Source organism: Xiphophorus couchianus, chromosome 3 (genome assembly GCF_001444195.1).
Source record: "Xiphophorus couchianus chromosome 3, X_couchianus-1.0, whole genome shotgun sequence".
In the NCBI taxonomy this organism is placed as follows: Eukaryota; Metazoa; Chordata; class Actinopteri; order Cyprinodontiformes; family Poeciliidae; genus Xiphophorus; species Xiphophorus couchianus.
In genome coordinates this window covers 17,598,806-17,615,395 of record NC_040230.1, presented here as the reverse complement: position 1 = coordinate 17,615,395, position 16,590 = coordinate 17,598,806, and the positions used below count along the sequence as shown (strand labels likewise).

Below are 16,590 nucleotides of genomic sequence, written 5' to 3'. Positions count from 1 at the left end.
ATGTTTCTGATCTGCTTTACCAATAACTGCTGAGGGGCCAAGGTGCCAAGGGTCATGCGATCACAAGACAGAGTCATAAAAAGTCCATTAAGCACTGTAGGCTAAGAGCTGTGCTGTCATCTGCTTAAACAGAGAAGTACTTTGGTCTCAAGCCTGCAGCAGATTGTGACACACGGATCATCTGCTGCCGCCATGGCACGTCAAGCCAAAACAACTTCCCTTTATAACAACCTAGTGCACTCAGTGGTATGTGTGGGGTTTCAGATAAAAACGGCCCTTTTGTTGTGATATTTGGGACTTTTGCCATATGTATGAGATTATGCTCACAGACTGATGAGATTTAGGGAAATGAACATTAATGCAGCTAATTTCTCCCCCTGGTTTCTGTGCAGTTCCCTGCCATGTGTTAACTTGCTGTGGGGAAGTTGCTGAAATTGGCTTCATACACTGGGCTGTTTTTCTCCTATGTCCAATTCTCGCTCAACTGACTTCTAAAAAACAAAACAACTAAAGTATTTAAAACATTGTGGAAATAGTAGAGAATATACATACTTTTTTTTTGCAACTTGGTCAAAGACAAAGTAGGTCAAAATGCTCTGTATTTTTTTATGTGACTTTTATAGATATCCCAATGTTGTAGAACCCCCTAAGTCGAATTTGTTTTGGGAGCCCCGTTGTGGTTTACATCATACATATATTTAAATAAAAAAACAGCATTGAATAAATTGCAGACACACACACTGTTATTTCTCTGACCTTGTCTGAGTTTAATACGAGTTGTAAGGTTTTGTGCCGAAAGCAGCAAGATCCTGGGGGCGCATCAGTGTATTAAAACACAAACCTCTTTGCATCTTGAAGAAATTTTCTGTTACTTATTAACACATCCAGGAATGAGAGGCATGCTAGTGTGGTGTGCTCACTGTAATTAAATATAGCTGTATGTGTTACTTACCAGATGACACCACCTGATGACCTGATGCTAGATTAAAGGGCTTTTTAGGTGTGTGTGTCTGTGTGTTTCTTTTTTAAGGAGTTACTACTTTCTTGTCAGACTTCATCACAGAAAATTGTGCAGTGTAGATAATAAAGAGAATAAATACAAGTAATTAGAAAACAAATTTAAATTCAACTTTCACGTAGTGCATTTGTCTGGAATAAAAATCCTAAAAAGAACATGTGATGAAACCTGGAGTGAATTCTTTTACAGTGATTAAAGCCATCCAAAAATAACTACGATCACATCAAAAATATTTTAGCTTCTTATGTTTGTGACATATTTTTTGTTGTTTGTTTGTTTTTTGTTTTTCCTGAATAATGGTTTTTATTTTGGATGGGGAGGGAGGGGGAGGTTTGGACAGGCTCGTCGAGGAAGTCATTTATTCAAGAACCGCCTCTGGAGTCCAGATTACAAAGTTTCACTGTTGAGTTGGAAAACTGGGGCAATTTCTATTTCTTCATTAATCAATTTGCAGCTGCACTGTGACTGAAATGTGGCTCTAGCGCAGACCAAAAGCAGCAGCCAATGTTGAACATCAAAACATATCCATACTGTTAAGATTACAGTTATATTTAAAAATCAGAATCAAGTATGAATTTCAAATTTTGCCCTAATTAAATTTATATTCAAAAGGTTTTAAAACAAATGTTAAAGTAGACTAATTTCTGACGAACGTAACAACAAATTAGGAGTTTTGTTATTCTCTGAGAAGAGTCGAGCTCCTTTGAGATCCCCTCATGGTCTCGGAGCCCAAAACAACACTTTTGCACGTGTTTTGTGCAATCTGTAGTTCTGAAGTCCCAAAACGCGCCGGTTAGGTTATAAATTTAGCCTTTCTCACGAAACTAGACTGTTAAAAGCTCCATTAAATATATTTTTTTTTCTTCCAGTCTCATCTATTTACATTTTTATTCATAATCATACGGGTCTTTTGTGCAGACAAATCTGCACATTTTCATTTTAACTTTTCGGTTTGCCTGGATATACATAACAGCTTCTAAAATAAATAAAGAAAGAACTAGCGGAATTGGGACTTAAATGAAGTGGGTCAATTCAGCGCCAGCCCAAGGCACTTGAGAACTAAGCTGCAGCTTATAACCCCAAAAAGATGACTCAAAAGTGCTTAACACAGAATATCTTTAAAAAGGCTTAATTTGTACTTATACTGGCCTTTTGATAAGTCTGCTTTTGAGCTGGTTTCGAATGTTTATAGTCTATTTAAAATAGTTTTTAAATAATATTTAAATCTATTTAAATATCCATAAATGTTGAAAACTTTTAAATCCAACATACATGTTGGATATAAACATAAGTCACAGTCATACGGAGAAAAATATTTATGGGAGATTTATATAAACATTTGCAATTTTTTTCCACGCCAATTTAACACTGTCTGCTTTTTGCGTCTCCGTCGAAGTCACGTTTTACACTCACTGTTACTAATGAGTAATAAGCTGCAGTTTTCGGTGGTTGTTCGAACGCGCAACCAATTAAATACCAAATCAGATAGGTCAGAAACTAGAGATTTATTCGATTTAAATTTATGCTGCTAAAACATGAAACCAGGGGTGTTCATTTTAATTCTCTTCTTAGGATCCCGTTCAGCGGGCCAGATGCAGATCAATTCATTTTCCTTCCTTTTTTATGTTCTGAACATTTTATGCATGCAACAACTACATTTTAAAACTGTGAATTAATTACTTTATCTTTTAATCAGTTTAAGTGGCAGCTCAAATAACAGTTTTCAGTAGCTGCTTCGTTCATTTTTAGCTGAACGATATATATATATATATATATATATATATATATATATATATATATATATATATATATATATATATATATATATATGAACGTGGACCCAGCACTATTCCTCGACTGCTTTTCAAGCTTAGATATATATATTTTTTTTAAAAACTAGAAAAAAAAAAACGTGCGACTTTTTTTAAAATTCCAAAATGAAGCGTTTAGGTTGTTAAATAAAAAGAAGCAGGTTCAGGGCCATTATCGCAGTGCAATCAAAATCAGACATAAACCGATAAAGAAAAGAGTATTTAAAAAGTTTCGCCTTTTTCGCCCCTCATTCCCTGAAATGTGGGCTACGCCTTCCGGCCTACAAGCTATGAACTTGAGCCATAAAGATTTACAGCCTCAAAAGGTGGGAAAACTCCATTAAAATAAAAATGGGTGCTCACATTTATTTGGTTCTGCGTTCCCCTGCTTGTGTGCTCTCGGGAGAAAATTAACTTTGAGGGGACAAAGTTAATTTGTCCCTTCAAATGAACAGAGCAAAGATCTCTGCCAGATCTTTGCTTCACGTCTCCTGATATTCATGTTAACTTTGCAGATTCACCCCCAAATGAAGAAAAGACAGGAGTCACTGGCTTTATTTTAGTGTCGATCTGAGTCACTTCTTTTCACTTGCGCGTTTTCACGACTCACTCCTAAATCTGTGTTGGAAAAAAAAAAGAATAGGGGCTGCATTAAAAGGAGCCTAACCTGTTGCTCTAATCGCCTCCTCGGTCCTTCCTGACTGGTCTGCAACTTTCAACTTGACCTTGGCCTCCGGTCGCGTCTCTGACTTGCAGGGGGGGGGGGGGCGACCATTTGTGTAACGTCTTGCATACACTCTTCCTAATCCCAGAGCCACAATAGCGGATAGTATTATTATATTTAAAGAAGTATTTTATTGACGTATAAAATCTCCCAGGCTCTGCCCCCCCGCCGCCGCCCCCTCTGAATAATGTAATTAAAGAAACACAAAAATTGGCCAGAGAAGCTGTAACCAGAGGAGACTGTAAGATCCCACACAGGAAAAACGCCTTTGGGGATATTTAGAAGACCGTACCCATATAACTGAGAAACAGCACATCGTATAAACATGTTCTCTGGAGGTTTTTTGTTTAGCTATTTAGTGGATGTCGAGCATTTTATTATTATTATTATTATTATTATTATTATGAAATTTTGCAAGTCCAGCAAATCCTGTCATGTTATATCTATTTTTCGTCAGATGACAGTTTGTTTATGTGCTTAAACAAGCTTAAGCAAGTGTGCACTGTGGCACACTTGCTGTACATATATTTACACATACATACTGTATCTGCATTTTTTTAAATCTTTGCAAGGACTGCTCTAAGTTGCTTTTTATATTGACAGCATGTTATATTTTATTTTTATTTTTATTTTGTCTACAATTGCTACTCAGTGGCGGTTGTTGTGTGTCTTGTCTCTATGCTGCTGTAACTGTGAAATAATTTCCCTGCTGGGATGAATAAAGTAATTCTATTTTATTCTGTTCTATTAAATCTGGGACAAATGTCCATGACCCTTTTGAAGAATACACTAAAAATATGGATGAAATTTTGATGCAAACATTTTGCCATAATTAAGTGGATAAGTTAAGTGGGAAACTGATATTTTACTTTTTTTAACGTACGTGACTGTTCTCGTTTTTCATATATTTTCATGTACAGTAGATTTTTTTGTGTTTGTGGAACAAAGATAACAAAGCCATGCCAGCAAAGTAAATGTTTGCATTTCCAAGAATGTTTAAATTATTCATATATGTAAAAAAAAAAAGAAAAAAAAAGACAAAAACAAGCCCACATTTTTTCTTCTGTTTAGATCGTGTGAAACAGTGTGGCTGTATATCTATTTAAAGCTGCATTCAACCTATCACTGCTGCACCCAAACAAATTGTACATTTCCTTCTGTGAAAGTTGTCTGCAAACTAAAATTGCGTGTTTGGTGGTCAAACTGGAAACGTGCCGATATACGCCTAGAGCATCGCACTATTTTTTTTATTTGTATTTTTATTTTTGCTACAAAACCGTATTTAAAATTGATTTGAGACCGTTGCTTTTGATGTAAGGCACGAGCAAATGGTCGATAGCACCAAACAACTAAACCCATGATATCACATCTTGATGGTTCGCTCCTTAAAATAAGAAGATGCCAAACTGCTCATAGCAGTGCGCACCGATTCCACCGAGCACCACACATCTGTGCGCAACACCAAAAATGGAACGAGTTTGAAACAACGCTTCATTTTTATTGTATGTATATATATATATATTTAAATCTGTCTTAAAAATTGACTTTAAACCTAATATATACAGTGATGTTCAACGAAACCAAAATCAATTAAACACATGGCCTATTTGGTGTTTGAAATAAGGAGATAGATACCAAGTGAAAAAAGAATGAAAAAAAAACGAAAAACATAATTTTCGGTCTTGGCACACAAAAAACAAACTGAATCTCAGTCAATAATCATTTATGTGATTAAATAGCAAACAAATTAAAACCTGTCGATCGGCATGAGATTTCAAAATCAATTTCAGATCCTAATAAATAAAAAAACATAGTGTCTTGGCATACCGATTGAAGAAGTCAGTGTCTGTAGAGCCCTATCGGCATTATCAGATGTCGAGACGTTTATCATCTCCTTTGCATATCACGTGTTTGGCCTTGGCCAATAACCTCCCGATCTCGGAGCACTCTGGTGTGCTGGTATCGTTACTCAGCCCTGGGTCCCTGTCTCGGCTCAGTCGAGGGGATTTATGAAAAAGAGCTGCTCCTCTCCTCCCATGTAGGACATGCTATGACCGCCTCGTTACTCCTCGGCTCGCCCTGGATCGACCCGGTCATGTTCCTTTACGACGGCGGCTCACAAGAGGAGAGAAGCAAGAACATGGAAGGCTTCACAGGTGGGAACTTCGCAGCGAACCAGTGCAGGAATCTGTTGGCGCATCCAACCTCGCTGGCTCCCAGCACCACCTACGCTGCAAGCGATGTGCCAGTCTCTGGAGTGGGGGAACCTGGCAAGCAGTGCAGCCCCTGCTCTGCCACTCAGAGCTCGCCCAACGCTTCTCTGCCCTACGGATACTTTGGCAGCGGGTACTACCCGTGCAGGGTGTCACACGGCGGCGTCAAGGCGTGCGCGCAGCCCTCCGGTTACGGAGAGAAATACGCGGACTCTTCAGTCTCCGGTGAGGCGAAGGAGTTTGCGTTCTACCAGGGATATTCCTCCAGCCCCTACCAGACCAGCTACCTGGATGTGCCGGTGGTACCTGCGCTGAGTGCGCCACCCGAGCCAAGAGAGTCTCTGCTGCCCATGGAGCCCTATCAGCCCTGGGCCATCACTAACGGGTGGAGTGGTCAGGTTTACTGCACCAAGGAGCAATCGCAGGCAAATTCTCTGTGGAAATCCTCATTACAAGGTATATTACTAGGTAAAGATTCAGTTCAAATCAATTGCATGGGTTGATGCAAAAATTTTATTTTCAAGCAAAAAATAAAAACAAAAAAGCCCCCAAACAAACAAAAAGACATTTGTTAGTTTTACATTTAATTCTGCAGTCGTATGTTTTCTGGAGTATAATGCTGCATTTCTTTTCACCCACAGACTCCTTATCTGGTGGTATGGACAGCTCGGTCCGTCGTGGGCGAAAGAAACGCGTGCCATACACTAAGGTGCAACTCAAAGAACTGGAGAGGGAGTACGCCACCAACAAATTCATCACCAAGGACAAAAGGAGACGGATATCCGCGCAGACGAACCTGACAGAGAGACAAGTGACGATCTGGTTCCAGAACAGGCGGGTAAAGGAGAAAAAAGTTGTCAATAAGTTCAAGAGCTCTAGTTAGCTCTGGAGACATTCCCAAGACGTGAAAGGCGGACATGGGCGCGCTTTCAGCAGTGGAAGAAAAAAAAAAAAGAGAGAAAAAGATAGAAATCTCTGCTATAATTTATTCCATTTATGAACTGTTACACACTGTCGCCGGAACGGCTCTGGTTTGAACTATAACGTTTCCTTCCTCGTTTTAATTGGAACCAGTCCGTGGGGCCTGTTGGCAGAAGGTCGGAAGAGATCTAGAGTTTGAGGCGATTTTGCGGGACGTTTCTGTAGTCACCATCCTGACGAGCATTCTGACAAATATTCTGCATTGAGATGGGTGAGCCACCAGCAAATCGTGCGCATTTTCCTTTTAAAAAGAAAATATAAGGCTGAAGCGCACGAATGAAAAAAACAAACAAACAAAAACACAAAAACTTTTGGTTTCAGACTGTGGTAAAGAGTAACAAAAGCAGGTTATTATCATGAAATTATTAAAACACATTTGTAGTATTTGTATCCGAATATTTAGCTCCATCCCCAATTTGAGAAAAGAATTTTCCTATAAAATCAGCTTTCGTCACATCTTTCATTCTCAGCGGGTTACCTATGAAACTTTACCAAGCGTTTCATTAGGATTTCCAATGTTTCAATCACAGGCGCCTTCGGAACCTTTGCAGAGGGGTGGCCAGATGGTCTCCGCTGATAAACTTGGCCTGGGACACTGAAATCAAAAGCTTCAACTGAATTTTCTTTTTATTGTGCAATCGTTAGAAATCGGGGAGTGGGAAGGGGGGAAAGGGGTAATAATCAAAGATGGCACACAATGAAACACCAGAACGGGCATAAAAAGTAAATTATTTATAAAAATAAACAAATAAAAATATGTTTTGCTTTTTCTCTCTTGTGCGGAATTCATTTTCAAATAATGGGGGGCGGGTTACCCGCAGACATGTAAAGAAGGCCTCTGGCTCCTTTGCCTCCACTCCTTGGTGGCGCCACTGATTTTAAGAGTTTGTCAGTTTGCCTGAAAAAGGCATGTACTTGACTTTTTTTTCCTATTGCTCTCGCATTTACATTTTGTCCTCCTGCTTACTTTTCAAGAAGAAAAAAAAACAACCTCTACATGAATGGATGAACTACAACAAAACATGTGTAAATATTTTATGCGCAGCCGAGTCAGTTTTCTGTTTCTTATTCATAAACCAACGGGTTTTTTTTTTATTTTTTTTGACAATATATGTTTGACAGACACTATAAGTGCACTGCTGTCGCAGGAGTTTCATTTATCTTTCTGTTTCATGAGAAAATTCGAATAAAGTGATTGACTGCGGTTTCAATTGAAAATATGATTTATATTGCCTAGTATGACGATGGACGTGTTAACAGGCCAACAGTTTGATTCAGGTCCCGGTATTTATCAAAGAGACTTTATGTCGCCATCTAGCGGCGAATCTTTGTCAGCGCAGTTTTCCTGCCTACGGGCTGCGGTTCTACAATCTGTAGCTGTTTTTGTTGGGCGCTCCTCAATTTGCCACTTCTTACTCCACTTAAGGTCTTTCCTATGATGGGGAGGTTTCGCAAGTTGGTTTACTGCATTGAAATGTAGTTACGTGACCTCAATAAATAATATATATCAGCAATAAGTTGCTGGGATTTATTGTGGTTTGACCAGGGTTTACAATGTAACACTTAAGTGTCGACCATTTTACACGACTCTTGCAACGTAACCAAACATCAAAGGTACGAATATACAAATGACGAAATGACATTGCAACACCTGAACTACAGTCATATTGAATAAATTGCAATGTTATTGGAAAGTTCATTTTTTTCAGTGACTCGATTCACACATTACAACAATTACACACAGACTGGTGACGTCTATGACGATTTTCTTCTTACGGTTAATAAAACACAACATTTAAGATTAGAAGATTACATTAGACTGATACAAATATATTTTATTCATAAATGTGGGCTTTATGGAGGGCATGCTTGAGTTGTGCTTGAGGGTTGTTATTTTCAAAAATGTAGGCTACTTGCAATCTGACAAACTACGTCGTCGGAACATATTCAAAAAAAACATTATAAATGCATTCATATATCCTATAATTGAGATTTCTTTTAGCACTATGATTCAACACACTATAACCAGCCATGAGTGACACACGGAGGTTTGGAACATGGGTGTGAAACGATTGTTTTACAAGCTACATAAAGGAAGCAGAAAGAAAATGGCAACATGCAAGCATGAACTCTAAATAAAATCTGTAAAGAGAGAAATTGATTGAGTCACTCATGTTATTTTTGGAGATTACGTTTACGTTTTTTCTTCAGTGGCAACAGTATTACTAAGATTTATTTTATTCTGCTGCTTAACCAACTGTATGTGTATTCTAACATATATTTAGGCTAAGAAAACCGCCATTAAGAAATAAAATGAACAAAACTGTCACAACCATTCATTCTTCGGGTATAGTGAAAATAAAAGAAATCTTAGATCAAATATGGCTCATCTCACTTTATATAAAAACATGTTTGATAAGAGCACATTGCCGTTCATCTAAACTCAGAAGAATGGCCTTGGACAGTGATACGGATCGCTTTTATCACAGTGTGGCGCTCAATTATAAACACACTGGCAGGGTGTTTTATATTCGTCCTTCTTATCAGAAAACCTCTACATAAATACTACATCTTAACTGCTTTCACTTAAATCTTGATGTGACAACGTTCCTCTTTGACCTTGCTGCTACGTTATTGTTTTGTGTCATTACTCCCCCTACTGGCAAATCAGGTAATTGAATCTCATACCCAAACATGTAGGCCTTAACTCTCCAAGCACTGGACGCCCATGAACATGCTTTTATGGCCATTTCAGGTTGGTCAGTAGCTCTCTCGATGTAGCCCAGAAAAACATTCTGAAAATCTGACTTTGTAAGCTGTACACACATTGTTCAAATTAGGCCTCAATACAGATGTCGAAAGCGAGACTTGAACAGCCCATTTGACCACCTCCTTAACTAAGTTTAATGATCGGTAAATGCCATTAACTTTAATAGTAACTTCATCTTTTCTATGTCTGTCCAACGTCTTGAGCCTTAAAACCAGAATTGATCATTATTAGGATACAGCAGCAACAGAAACGTGTCTAAAGATAAGAACCAGTAAAATGCTTCAATGTAACTTTTTTTTTTTTTTTCCTCCTGTAGGAGAAACAGGACACATTTTTATTCCATTCTGTAACCAAGACATTTGTTAATGTTTTGCGTTTTTTGTTGGTGATTCTGAGAGGACCAAAAGGCTGATCTCTTCAAAATACAAAAAAGCGTACTGAAAATTAGTCACACTGTTTAGAGAAAAGTGCGGTTTATTTATTTTTTTATTTTTTACTTATACAGTGCTCGGGAATAAATCACGTCTTCAGTATTTTTCAGCTCGTTTCCCTGCGTTTTTCTTCTTTATAACACCTCCCATTCAGCTTTTGTTTCCCTTCACTAGTTTCTATAAAATTATACAACCAATTAGCCTCTAAGATTTTAAACAATGTGGTTAGAGCATAACAAAAAGGCGATAGTTGACAAAATAAAAACTAAGTCATCTAAAACTAAAAAGATTTCAGCCTGTACTTAATTTAATTTAATTTAATTTAATTTAATTTAATTTAATTTTCAATTATTTACTTAGCAACGGGCTTGGTTGCCCATAAAGTGCATTTGATTTGTTTTGAAATATTTCTGACAAGAACACTTGCCATTTACTTCTCAAGTGTGGCGAAGACCCAACAAAAGCAAAGGAGGCGCACAACTTTTCGGAAGGTTAAACTGAAATAAAGCGATGACTAGTAAACCAGCAAACTGTCTTAAAATCTAATTTCAGCGGCTCCCGAACAGCAAGTCGGAGCTTTGGTACTGTTTTTGTCCCCTTTATCCTTATTTTAGTAATCACACTGGGTTCATAAGAACCCAGTGTGGCATGATTTTAAGGCATGATTTTGCTCCTTTTTCATTTAGCACGCATATTTGACTTAATGTAGTTAAATATAAATAACTAACTAACTAAATAAATACATAAATAAATAAATGTGGCTTTGTGCCTTTACATTACTACCATACATTTTCTATCTCATAACTTTAAGGGAATCAGAGCTTTTCTTTCTTTCTTTCTTTTTTTGAAGTTTTACCCATAAATGTCAAGATATTGTAAATTACAATAATGAATGCTTAGCAGCACACCAAAAATGAAGTTATGCTATTTTTTTTCCTATACAGATCTGACAGACATCCGTGCTCAAAAAGTGACCCTGCACGCGCAAAGAGACGCAGTGTGACGCATGCGCCTATTACGGCTCTGCGTGTGATGACAAATAAAAATGGATTTGTTTGAGGCAAATAGGCCGTGTCCAAGGGTTTATATCGGGGCGTTGCAAACAGAGAGAGCGTGGCAGCCTCCTCTCTGGTTATTCATAGCTCATGACCGTCTGCATTGAACATGAAGCTCAAGTTTTGTCGTGACCGTGTAAATAATCCTCGTGCAGTTTTTCCAGACGTTCACATAAAAAATGAAAATAAAACACTTTCTATTAGAGATGAAACTTTTCCCGCAGAAAGCTCCAGATATGGTTCAATTTACAGGTGAATTAAAAAAAAAAAGATACACACTGACAGCGGTTGTTGCGTGAAGTTTGTCACGCAGTTTTGGGAACTGATGCTGCAAGCAACACTGTGGATATAAACTTGTCATTACGATCCACTGCCATTTTCCCCATTAGAACATGCAGCCTAATTCCGGTTACTCTTCACAGCTTGATTGGTCTATAAATAGGCGGAGGCGCTATCCACTCTGTCCGTTCCAGATATATTTTACGCATGAGCGACTCACATTAGTCACATCTTCGCCGTGATGCTCCGATTTAAAAGAGACGCCGGGGGTGAAGGTGAGGGTGAAGGTAAGGGCAGGGGTTTTGAGCAAAAACGTCAAAAGTGGGCGATGCAACAGCTTGTTGTGCAGCTGCCCATTTGTCGTGATTACGTGGAAATCAAGACAGAAGCAACCCTGACAGGAGATCCCGCATGCGAACTCACAAGACAAGTCCAATATGCTCCAAAAACTCTCGACGTTTTCCCGTTTCTATATGTGAAGGCCGGCTTTCGCAGCTGAAAAACTATTTGACTCATATAACCAACACACGTCGAGACGTAGGCTATTTGTCATATTGTGCCAGTGGTCACATGGCTTTGGCCCTCAGGAATGGATGGAGATGGATCCCCCACGTCAGCTTGTACGTCTAAGGCTTTCTGCTCCAGCAGTCTGTCTCAAAGTGACTGGAGCGCAGAGTCGCGCAGGAACAATGCGAGGATTATTACCATAGAGCGACCCCAGCAGCAGAATATGGATTTTGATGAACGGATGCCTGGTTCCAGTATGTATCTACCAAGCTGCACTTATTACGTCTCCGGAGCGGACTTCTCGGGTCTCCCTCACTATTTAACCCAGAACCAGTCCTCCTGCCCCGTCACTTACTCGTACCAGTCCTCAGCGCTCACACAGGTTCCGTCAGTGAGAGACGTGGCTTTCAGAGACTATGGCATTGATGCTTCCAGTAAATGGCACCACAGCAGGGGGAGTCTCTCGCACTGCTACGCCGAGGACGTCGCGCACAGGGACGGCTGGGCACCCCCCACCTCCAGGGGGCCAGAGATCCTGGTGAAAGGCGGCCACTCCGGCCCCTCGAACCCGACCCCGGGATTCTGCGGTAACGTCGGCAGGAACGGCGTCTTGCCACAGGCGTTCGATCAGTTCTTTGACACGGCGTACGGGAGCGGGGCGGGCGGCGCCGCTCCGGCTGCAGCGGACTCAGACAGAGGCGGCAAAACGAGCCCGGCTCAGGCTCACCCGGGGTCGGACACGGCGGAGAGCTGCAGCCCGGAGTCACCATCCGGCCACAGCGAGGAGAAGCAGAGCAAGAGCGGCAGCAGTGAGTGAGGAGGACGAAGAAGAAGAAGAAAAAAAAATCTAACTGGGCTGCATGCTCTTAAAGCTTTTTATATGCAGTTTTATAAGCACGCAAGGTTTATGGAGGTCTCGGTAACAAAACTATGTTATAAACGACAATATCACGTGCTTGGAATTAAAATCGGCCGAGAAGACATTGGCGTAAAGTTTGAGTTAAAATTTTGAGAAAGATTTCTACTCTTTTCCGCGAAACATGCGCCTTTTACAGCTCATTTCCCTGTAAAAACGTCTATTTTATTGTTTTGTGTAACTGAAAGTCAATGCGATGCCATGTAAAAAAGCCGCCATATAACATTTGCTATGGGTGGCCGGGGAATAAATAATCTTAACTGAGCTGAAATAAATTTGGTAAATTGCTTTTCTGATAGCCTGAATTGCAACAGCTTCATGACCAAAAGGTGCGATCTCTTTGTTTATGGTGTCCATAAGCAATTTTTAAGTTGAATTAATGGTTTTTTTAAGAGTAAGTTTGCCGCATTTAGTATGATTTCAGAACTCCCGATGTGCGTAAGATGCTTGACTCTCAGGTGCAATCTTTATTTACGCATGTTGCTCCTGCGGGCCTGAGAACAGGGGGGGACACTTGAACTCCAAAACTCATGTATTGCAGGATCACCATGTCCGGCGGTCATGTCGAAAGAAGCAGCCCGATAATTCCACATTGTTGCCATGGGGCGAATCAATGGTTTTGACTATTATTTATTTATTTTTTGTCGATTTTTTTCTAGGTGGCCAGAGGACGCGCAAAAAGAGGTGCCCGTACACAAAGTACCAGATCAGGGAGCTGGAGAGGGAGTTCTTCTTCAGCGTTTACATCAACAAGGAGAAGCGACTGCAGCTCTCCCGGATGCTTAATCTGACGGACCGCCAGGTTAAAATCTGGTTTCAGAACAGGAGGATGAAAGAGAAGAAACTGAACAGAGACCGTTTACAGTACTACAGCACAAACCCTCTGCTCTGAAAAAGTCCCAAACAAAAGCAAAACAAAGACTGCTGCCGAGCGCCCTCACATCAAATCAGGACAAAGGACTTGTTTATATCTTTATTATTTTGAAAATCTAAAAATCTTTAAATAATCCGGAGCTCTGTATTATTATTATTATTATTATTATTATTATTATTATTATTATTATTATTATTATTATTATTAAGGTTATGTAGGCACACAAAAATGAAACCAAATTACTGTAATTTTCTAAAAAATAAAAAACTTTTTTTACCCCATAGAAATAAGACTACAAATATTTCGCAATGTCTCAATTATTTTTATTTTATTTTATTTTATTTTATTTTATTTTATTTTATTTGTCACATTCCCCTTTACGGAAATCACGCACGCACTGTCGGGTCCTTCAAACAAAACTTTGGCCGTCCTGGTTCACCCTCCCCGCCCTCCGCCTGTCGTAACCAGAAACCATTTTATATGCTTTGGAGTCATAACAGTCCTCATTATGATAAAGTTGATAGTGGTCATTCGACGGAGTTTTTTTCTTCTTCTTCTGTTTTTCTTTTCTTTTTTCTTTTCTTTTTTTATCTAAATGTGTTTAAATGTCCTTAAATTCTGAGCCATAAACGTGGGTTATTTTTTCAGCTTCCTGCAAAAGGGCAAGCCACTGATGAATTAGTTTCTCCAACTGAAACATAATCTGATCTGTTTTTATGCCCCAGCTCACAGCTTGTGGATGGTATCACGGCCTGGTGTTATTTGATAGTGAAAGGAGTCGCTGCAGTTATTACTTGATACCTGTTAAAAAGACTCCCTTGATTTGCTGGGGGCGGAAGAGGAAAAGCTTATGTTTGATATAACATGCTTGTTAGGATCACTCTGATTCGGATACGTGCGCACATGTTGTTTTTAATATGCTCACAATGAGCGGTGCTGGAGCACAATATGTGGCTAAAATAGTGTAATTTAGATGGGAGAAGACGAGATTTTTACTCTTTCGGAAATATTGACAAAAGTTAATCAAAATTACATTGATTTATCCATCATTGCCAATATTTGCCTCCACCAACTTTGGATGTGGAGCACGACGGCCTTTTTAAACTTCATCAGGGAGACGACCACGTGTTTGACAACAACGAAAGCTTCGCATAGACCATCAGTCTCCTGAAAACAACTTGAATAAGGTAGTAAAGGTCCTGAATGAATGTGTCTTTACACCGTACATACATCATAGAAAGAGCGGTAAATAAATGAATACCACTGCCATGATTTAAAAAAAAAAAATTTTCATTTGTCTACAGTCTTACAATTCTAGGAACATTAATAAATAAAGAAACAAATGAATTAATTTCAGTCCAGATGTGTAAAACGTGGGTCTATGCAGACAGCTTTATTTCCACCGCCGGACCCCTGAAAACAACCCGAATGGCCTGTCATAAGCTAATAAGGGTCCTGGATGAGGGCTTCACCTACACCGAGCATCCTGTTGGGCTCCCAGGAATTCCGCTTTGATTGCTGCACATCCTCCCAGTTGCTCCAGTAACTTGGCCATAAAAGGGCGGATTCGTCTGGACCATTTGGAGTGCAGTGCCATAAAACGTCTGAGACCAAGGTTATTAACTAGGACTTTACAGGAGGAGGCTGAAAAAGCATTGAAACGTGTGTTAGCGGACCTTCCCTGAGTCATTTGTTGCAGCATCTCACCACCTATGGTGGGAATACTCATGCTACGCTTTTGTTGTTGTTGTTGTGAGTCGAGACCGTCTCTTACCACTGGGGGGCGCGCCTCAGATCAATGTCATTGCCGTGAATTGAGATTTCATATGTAAGAAGTTGGGACTGCAGCGCTCAGATGCCTGTAGAATATGTTGCCACCAAAGGATTTAATGAAGGTAGGCCAAGGAATATTATCATGTGCTTGTTTTTACGACACGATGACTTTTGCTAGGTGATTTAAGAGAGAGCCATCCCAGAACATGTCCATGTGAGAGTCACAAATCTGAAGGCGCTGTGTTTCATGTAATAGTATGATTTAATGGAGGCATTGCAGGAATACAACCAGCAGATATTTTCTAACGGAAACATTTATTTTTGAACAGCATACATAATGTTAAGGCATGTTTAGTTCTGGTCATAAATAACATTTGTATGAGGAACTGGTTTTCTATTTCAAATGTAGAATTTATATATAATAATAATAATAATAATAATAATAATAGTAATTATTATTATTATTATTATTATTATTATTATTATTATTATTATTTATTTATTTACTTATTTTTTGACACTTCTTGGTCACTTTGAAGCCGTTCCGTGCTCGTGCATTCAGACACCAAGGTGGTATTTTTGTGCCCCTTTGCAAAAAAAAAAAAAAAAAAAAAAAAAAAAAAAAAAATAGACCTTTGCCTATAACAGTATGTTTTATGAGAGAGGTGATTCAATGATAATAAAAAGAGCATACTGAAACATGACAGGAAATAATCCGCCGGGGGTTAATGGATATTTTCTTCTTCGCTGTTTGACTGGAGCAGGTCTGACGCCATATAAAACCGGGGGCTCTTATTTCTAGACTTTACGGCTCCAGACTTTAAGGGGGGAGATAGACATGACCGCGGTGGAGTATTTCAGGGCAAAGCCCATCTTCAGAAACGTTTCCAGGAGGTGTGTGTGTGTTTTTTTTTTTTTTTGCTTTGGTTGTTTTCTTTAACTGAAACGATCCAGGAAAACGGTCAATGTTTACTGGCTGTAAGTGCAACAGCCGAAGTGAGCATCATGGGAACTTATCCATGGCGGATATTTAAAGTGGAATTATGCTAAAAACAAACAAACAAACAATAAAACATTCTGAACAGGAGGATCATAAAAATCAATGTGGAATACAAAAATGAAGATTTTATTCTACTTAATGTAACTTAATTTTCTTATTTAATTGATAATTAATTATCCTAAGAAGAAACTTTTGTAACCTTTCAGTACAAAACAAATGAATAAATATTGAAATACAT

The 16,590-nt window shown here is 39.1% G+C and overlaps 2 protein-coding genes across 3 annotated transcripts; both read left to right on the top strand.

The window, feature by feature from the left end:
* Positions 1-5,488: 5,488 nt before the first annotated feature.
* Positions 5,489-7,951, top strand: hoxa13b (homeobox A13b). 2 transcript variants are annotated; one of them, XM_028008643.1, is made up of 2 exons: positions 5,489-6,234; positions 6,408-7,951. In XM_028008643.1, the coding sequence occupies exons 1-2, from the start codon at positions 5,604-5,606 to the stop codon at positions 6,647-6,649; spliced, it is 873 nt and encodes a 290-aa protein (XP_027864444.1). In that variant the 5' UTR covers positions 5,489-5,603; the 3' UTR covers positions 6,650-7,951. The 2 variants fall into 2 exon arrangements, with proteins under 2 accessions (XP_027864444.1, XP_027864454.1); XM_028008653.1 differs by having other exon boundaries at positions 5,492-6,222.
* Positions 7,952-11,575: 3,624 nt separating this feature from the next.
* On the top strand, positions 11,576-13,609 carry hoxa11b (homeobox A11b). The gene is made up of 2 exons (XM_028008990.1): positions 11,576-12,598; positions 13,365-13,609. Exons 1-2 carry the CDS (start codon positions 11,872-11,874, stop codon positions 13,595-13,597), a joined length of 960 nt encoding a protein of 319 aa, XP_027864791.1. The 5' UTR covers positions 11,576-11,871; the 3' UTR covers positions 13,598-13,609.
* Positions 13,610-16,590: the final 2,981 nt, after the last annotated feature.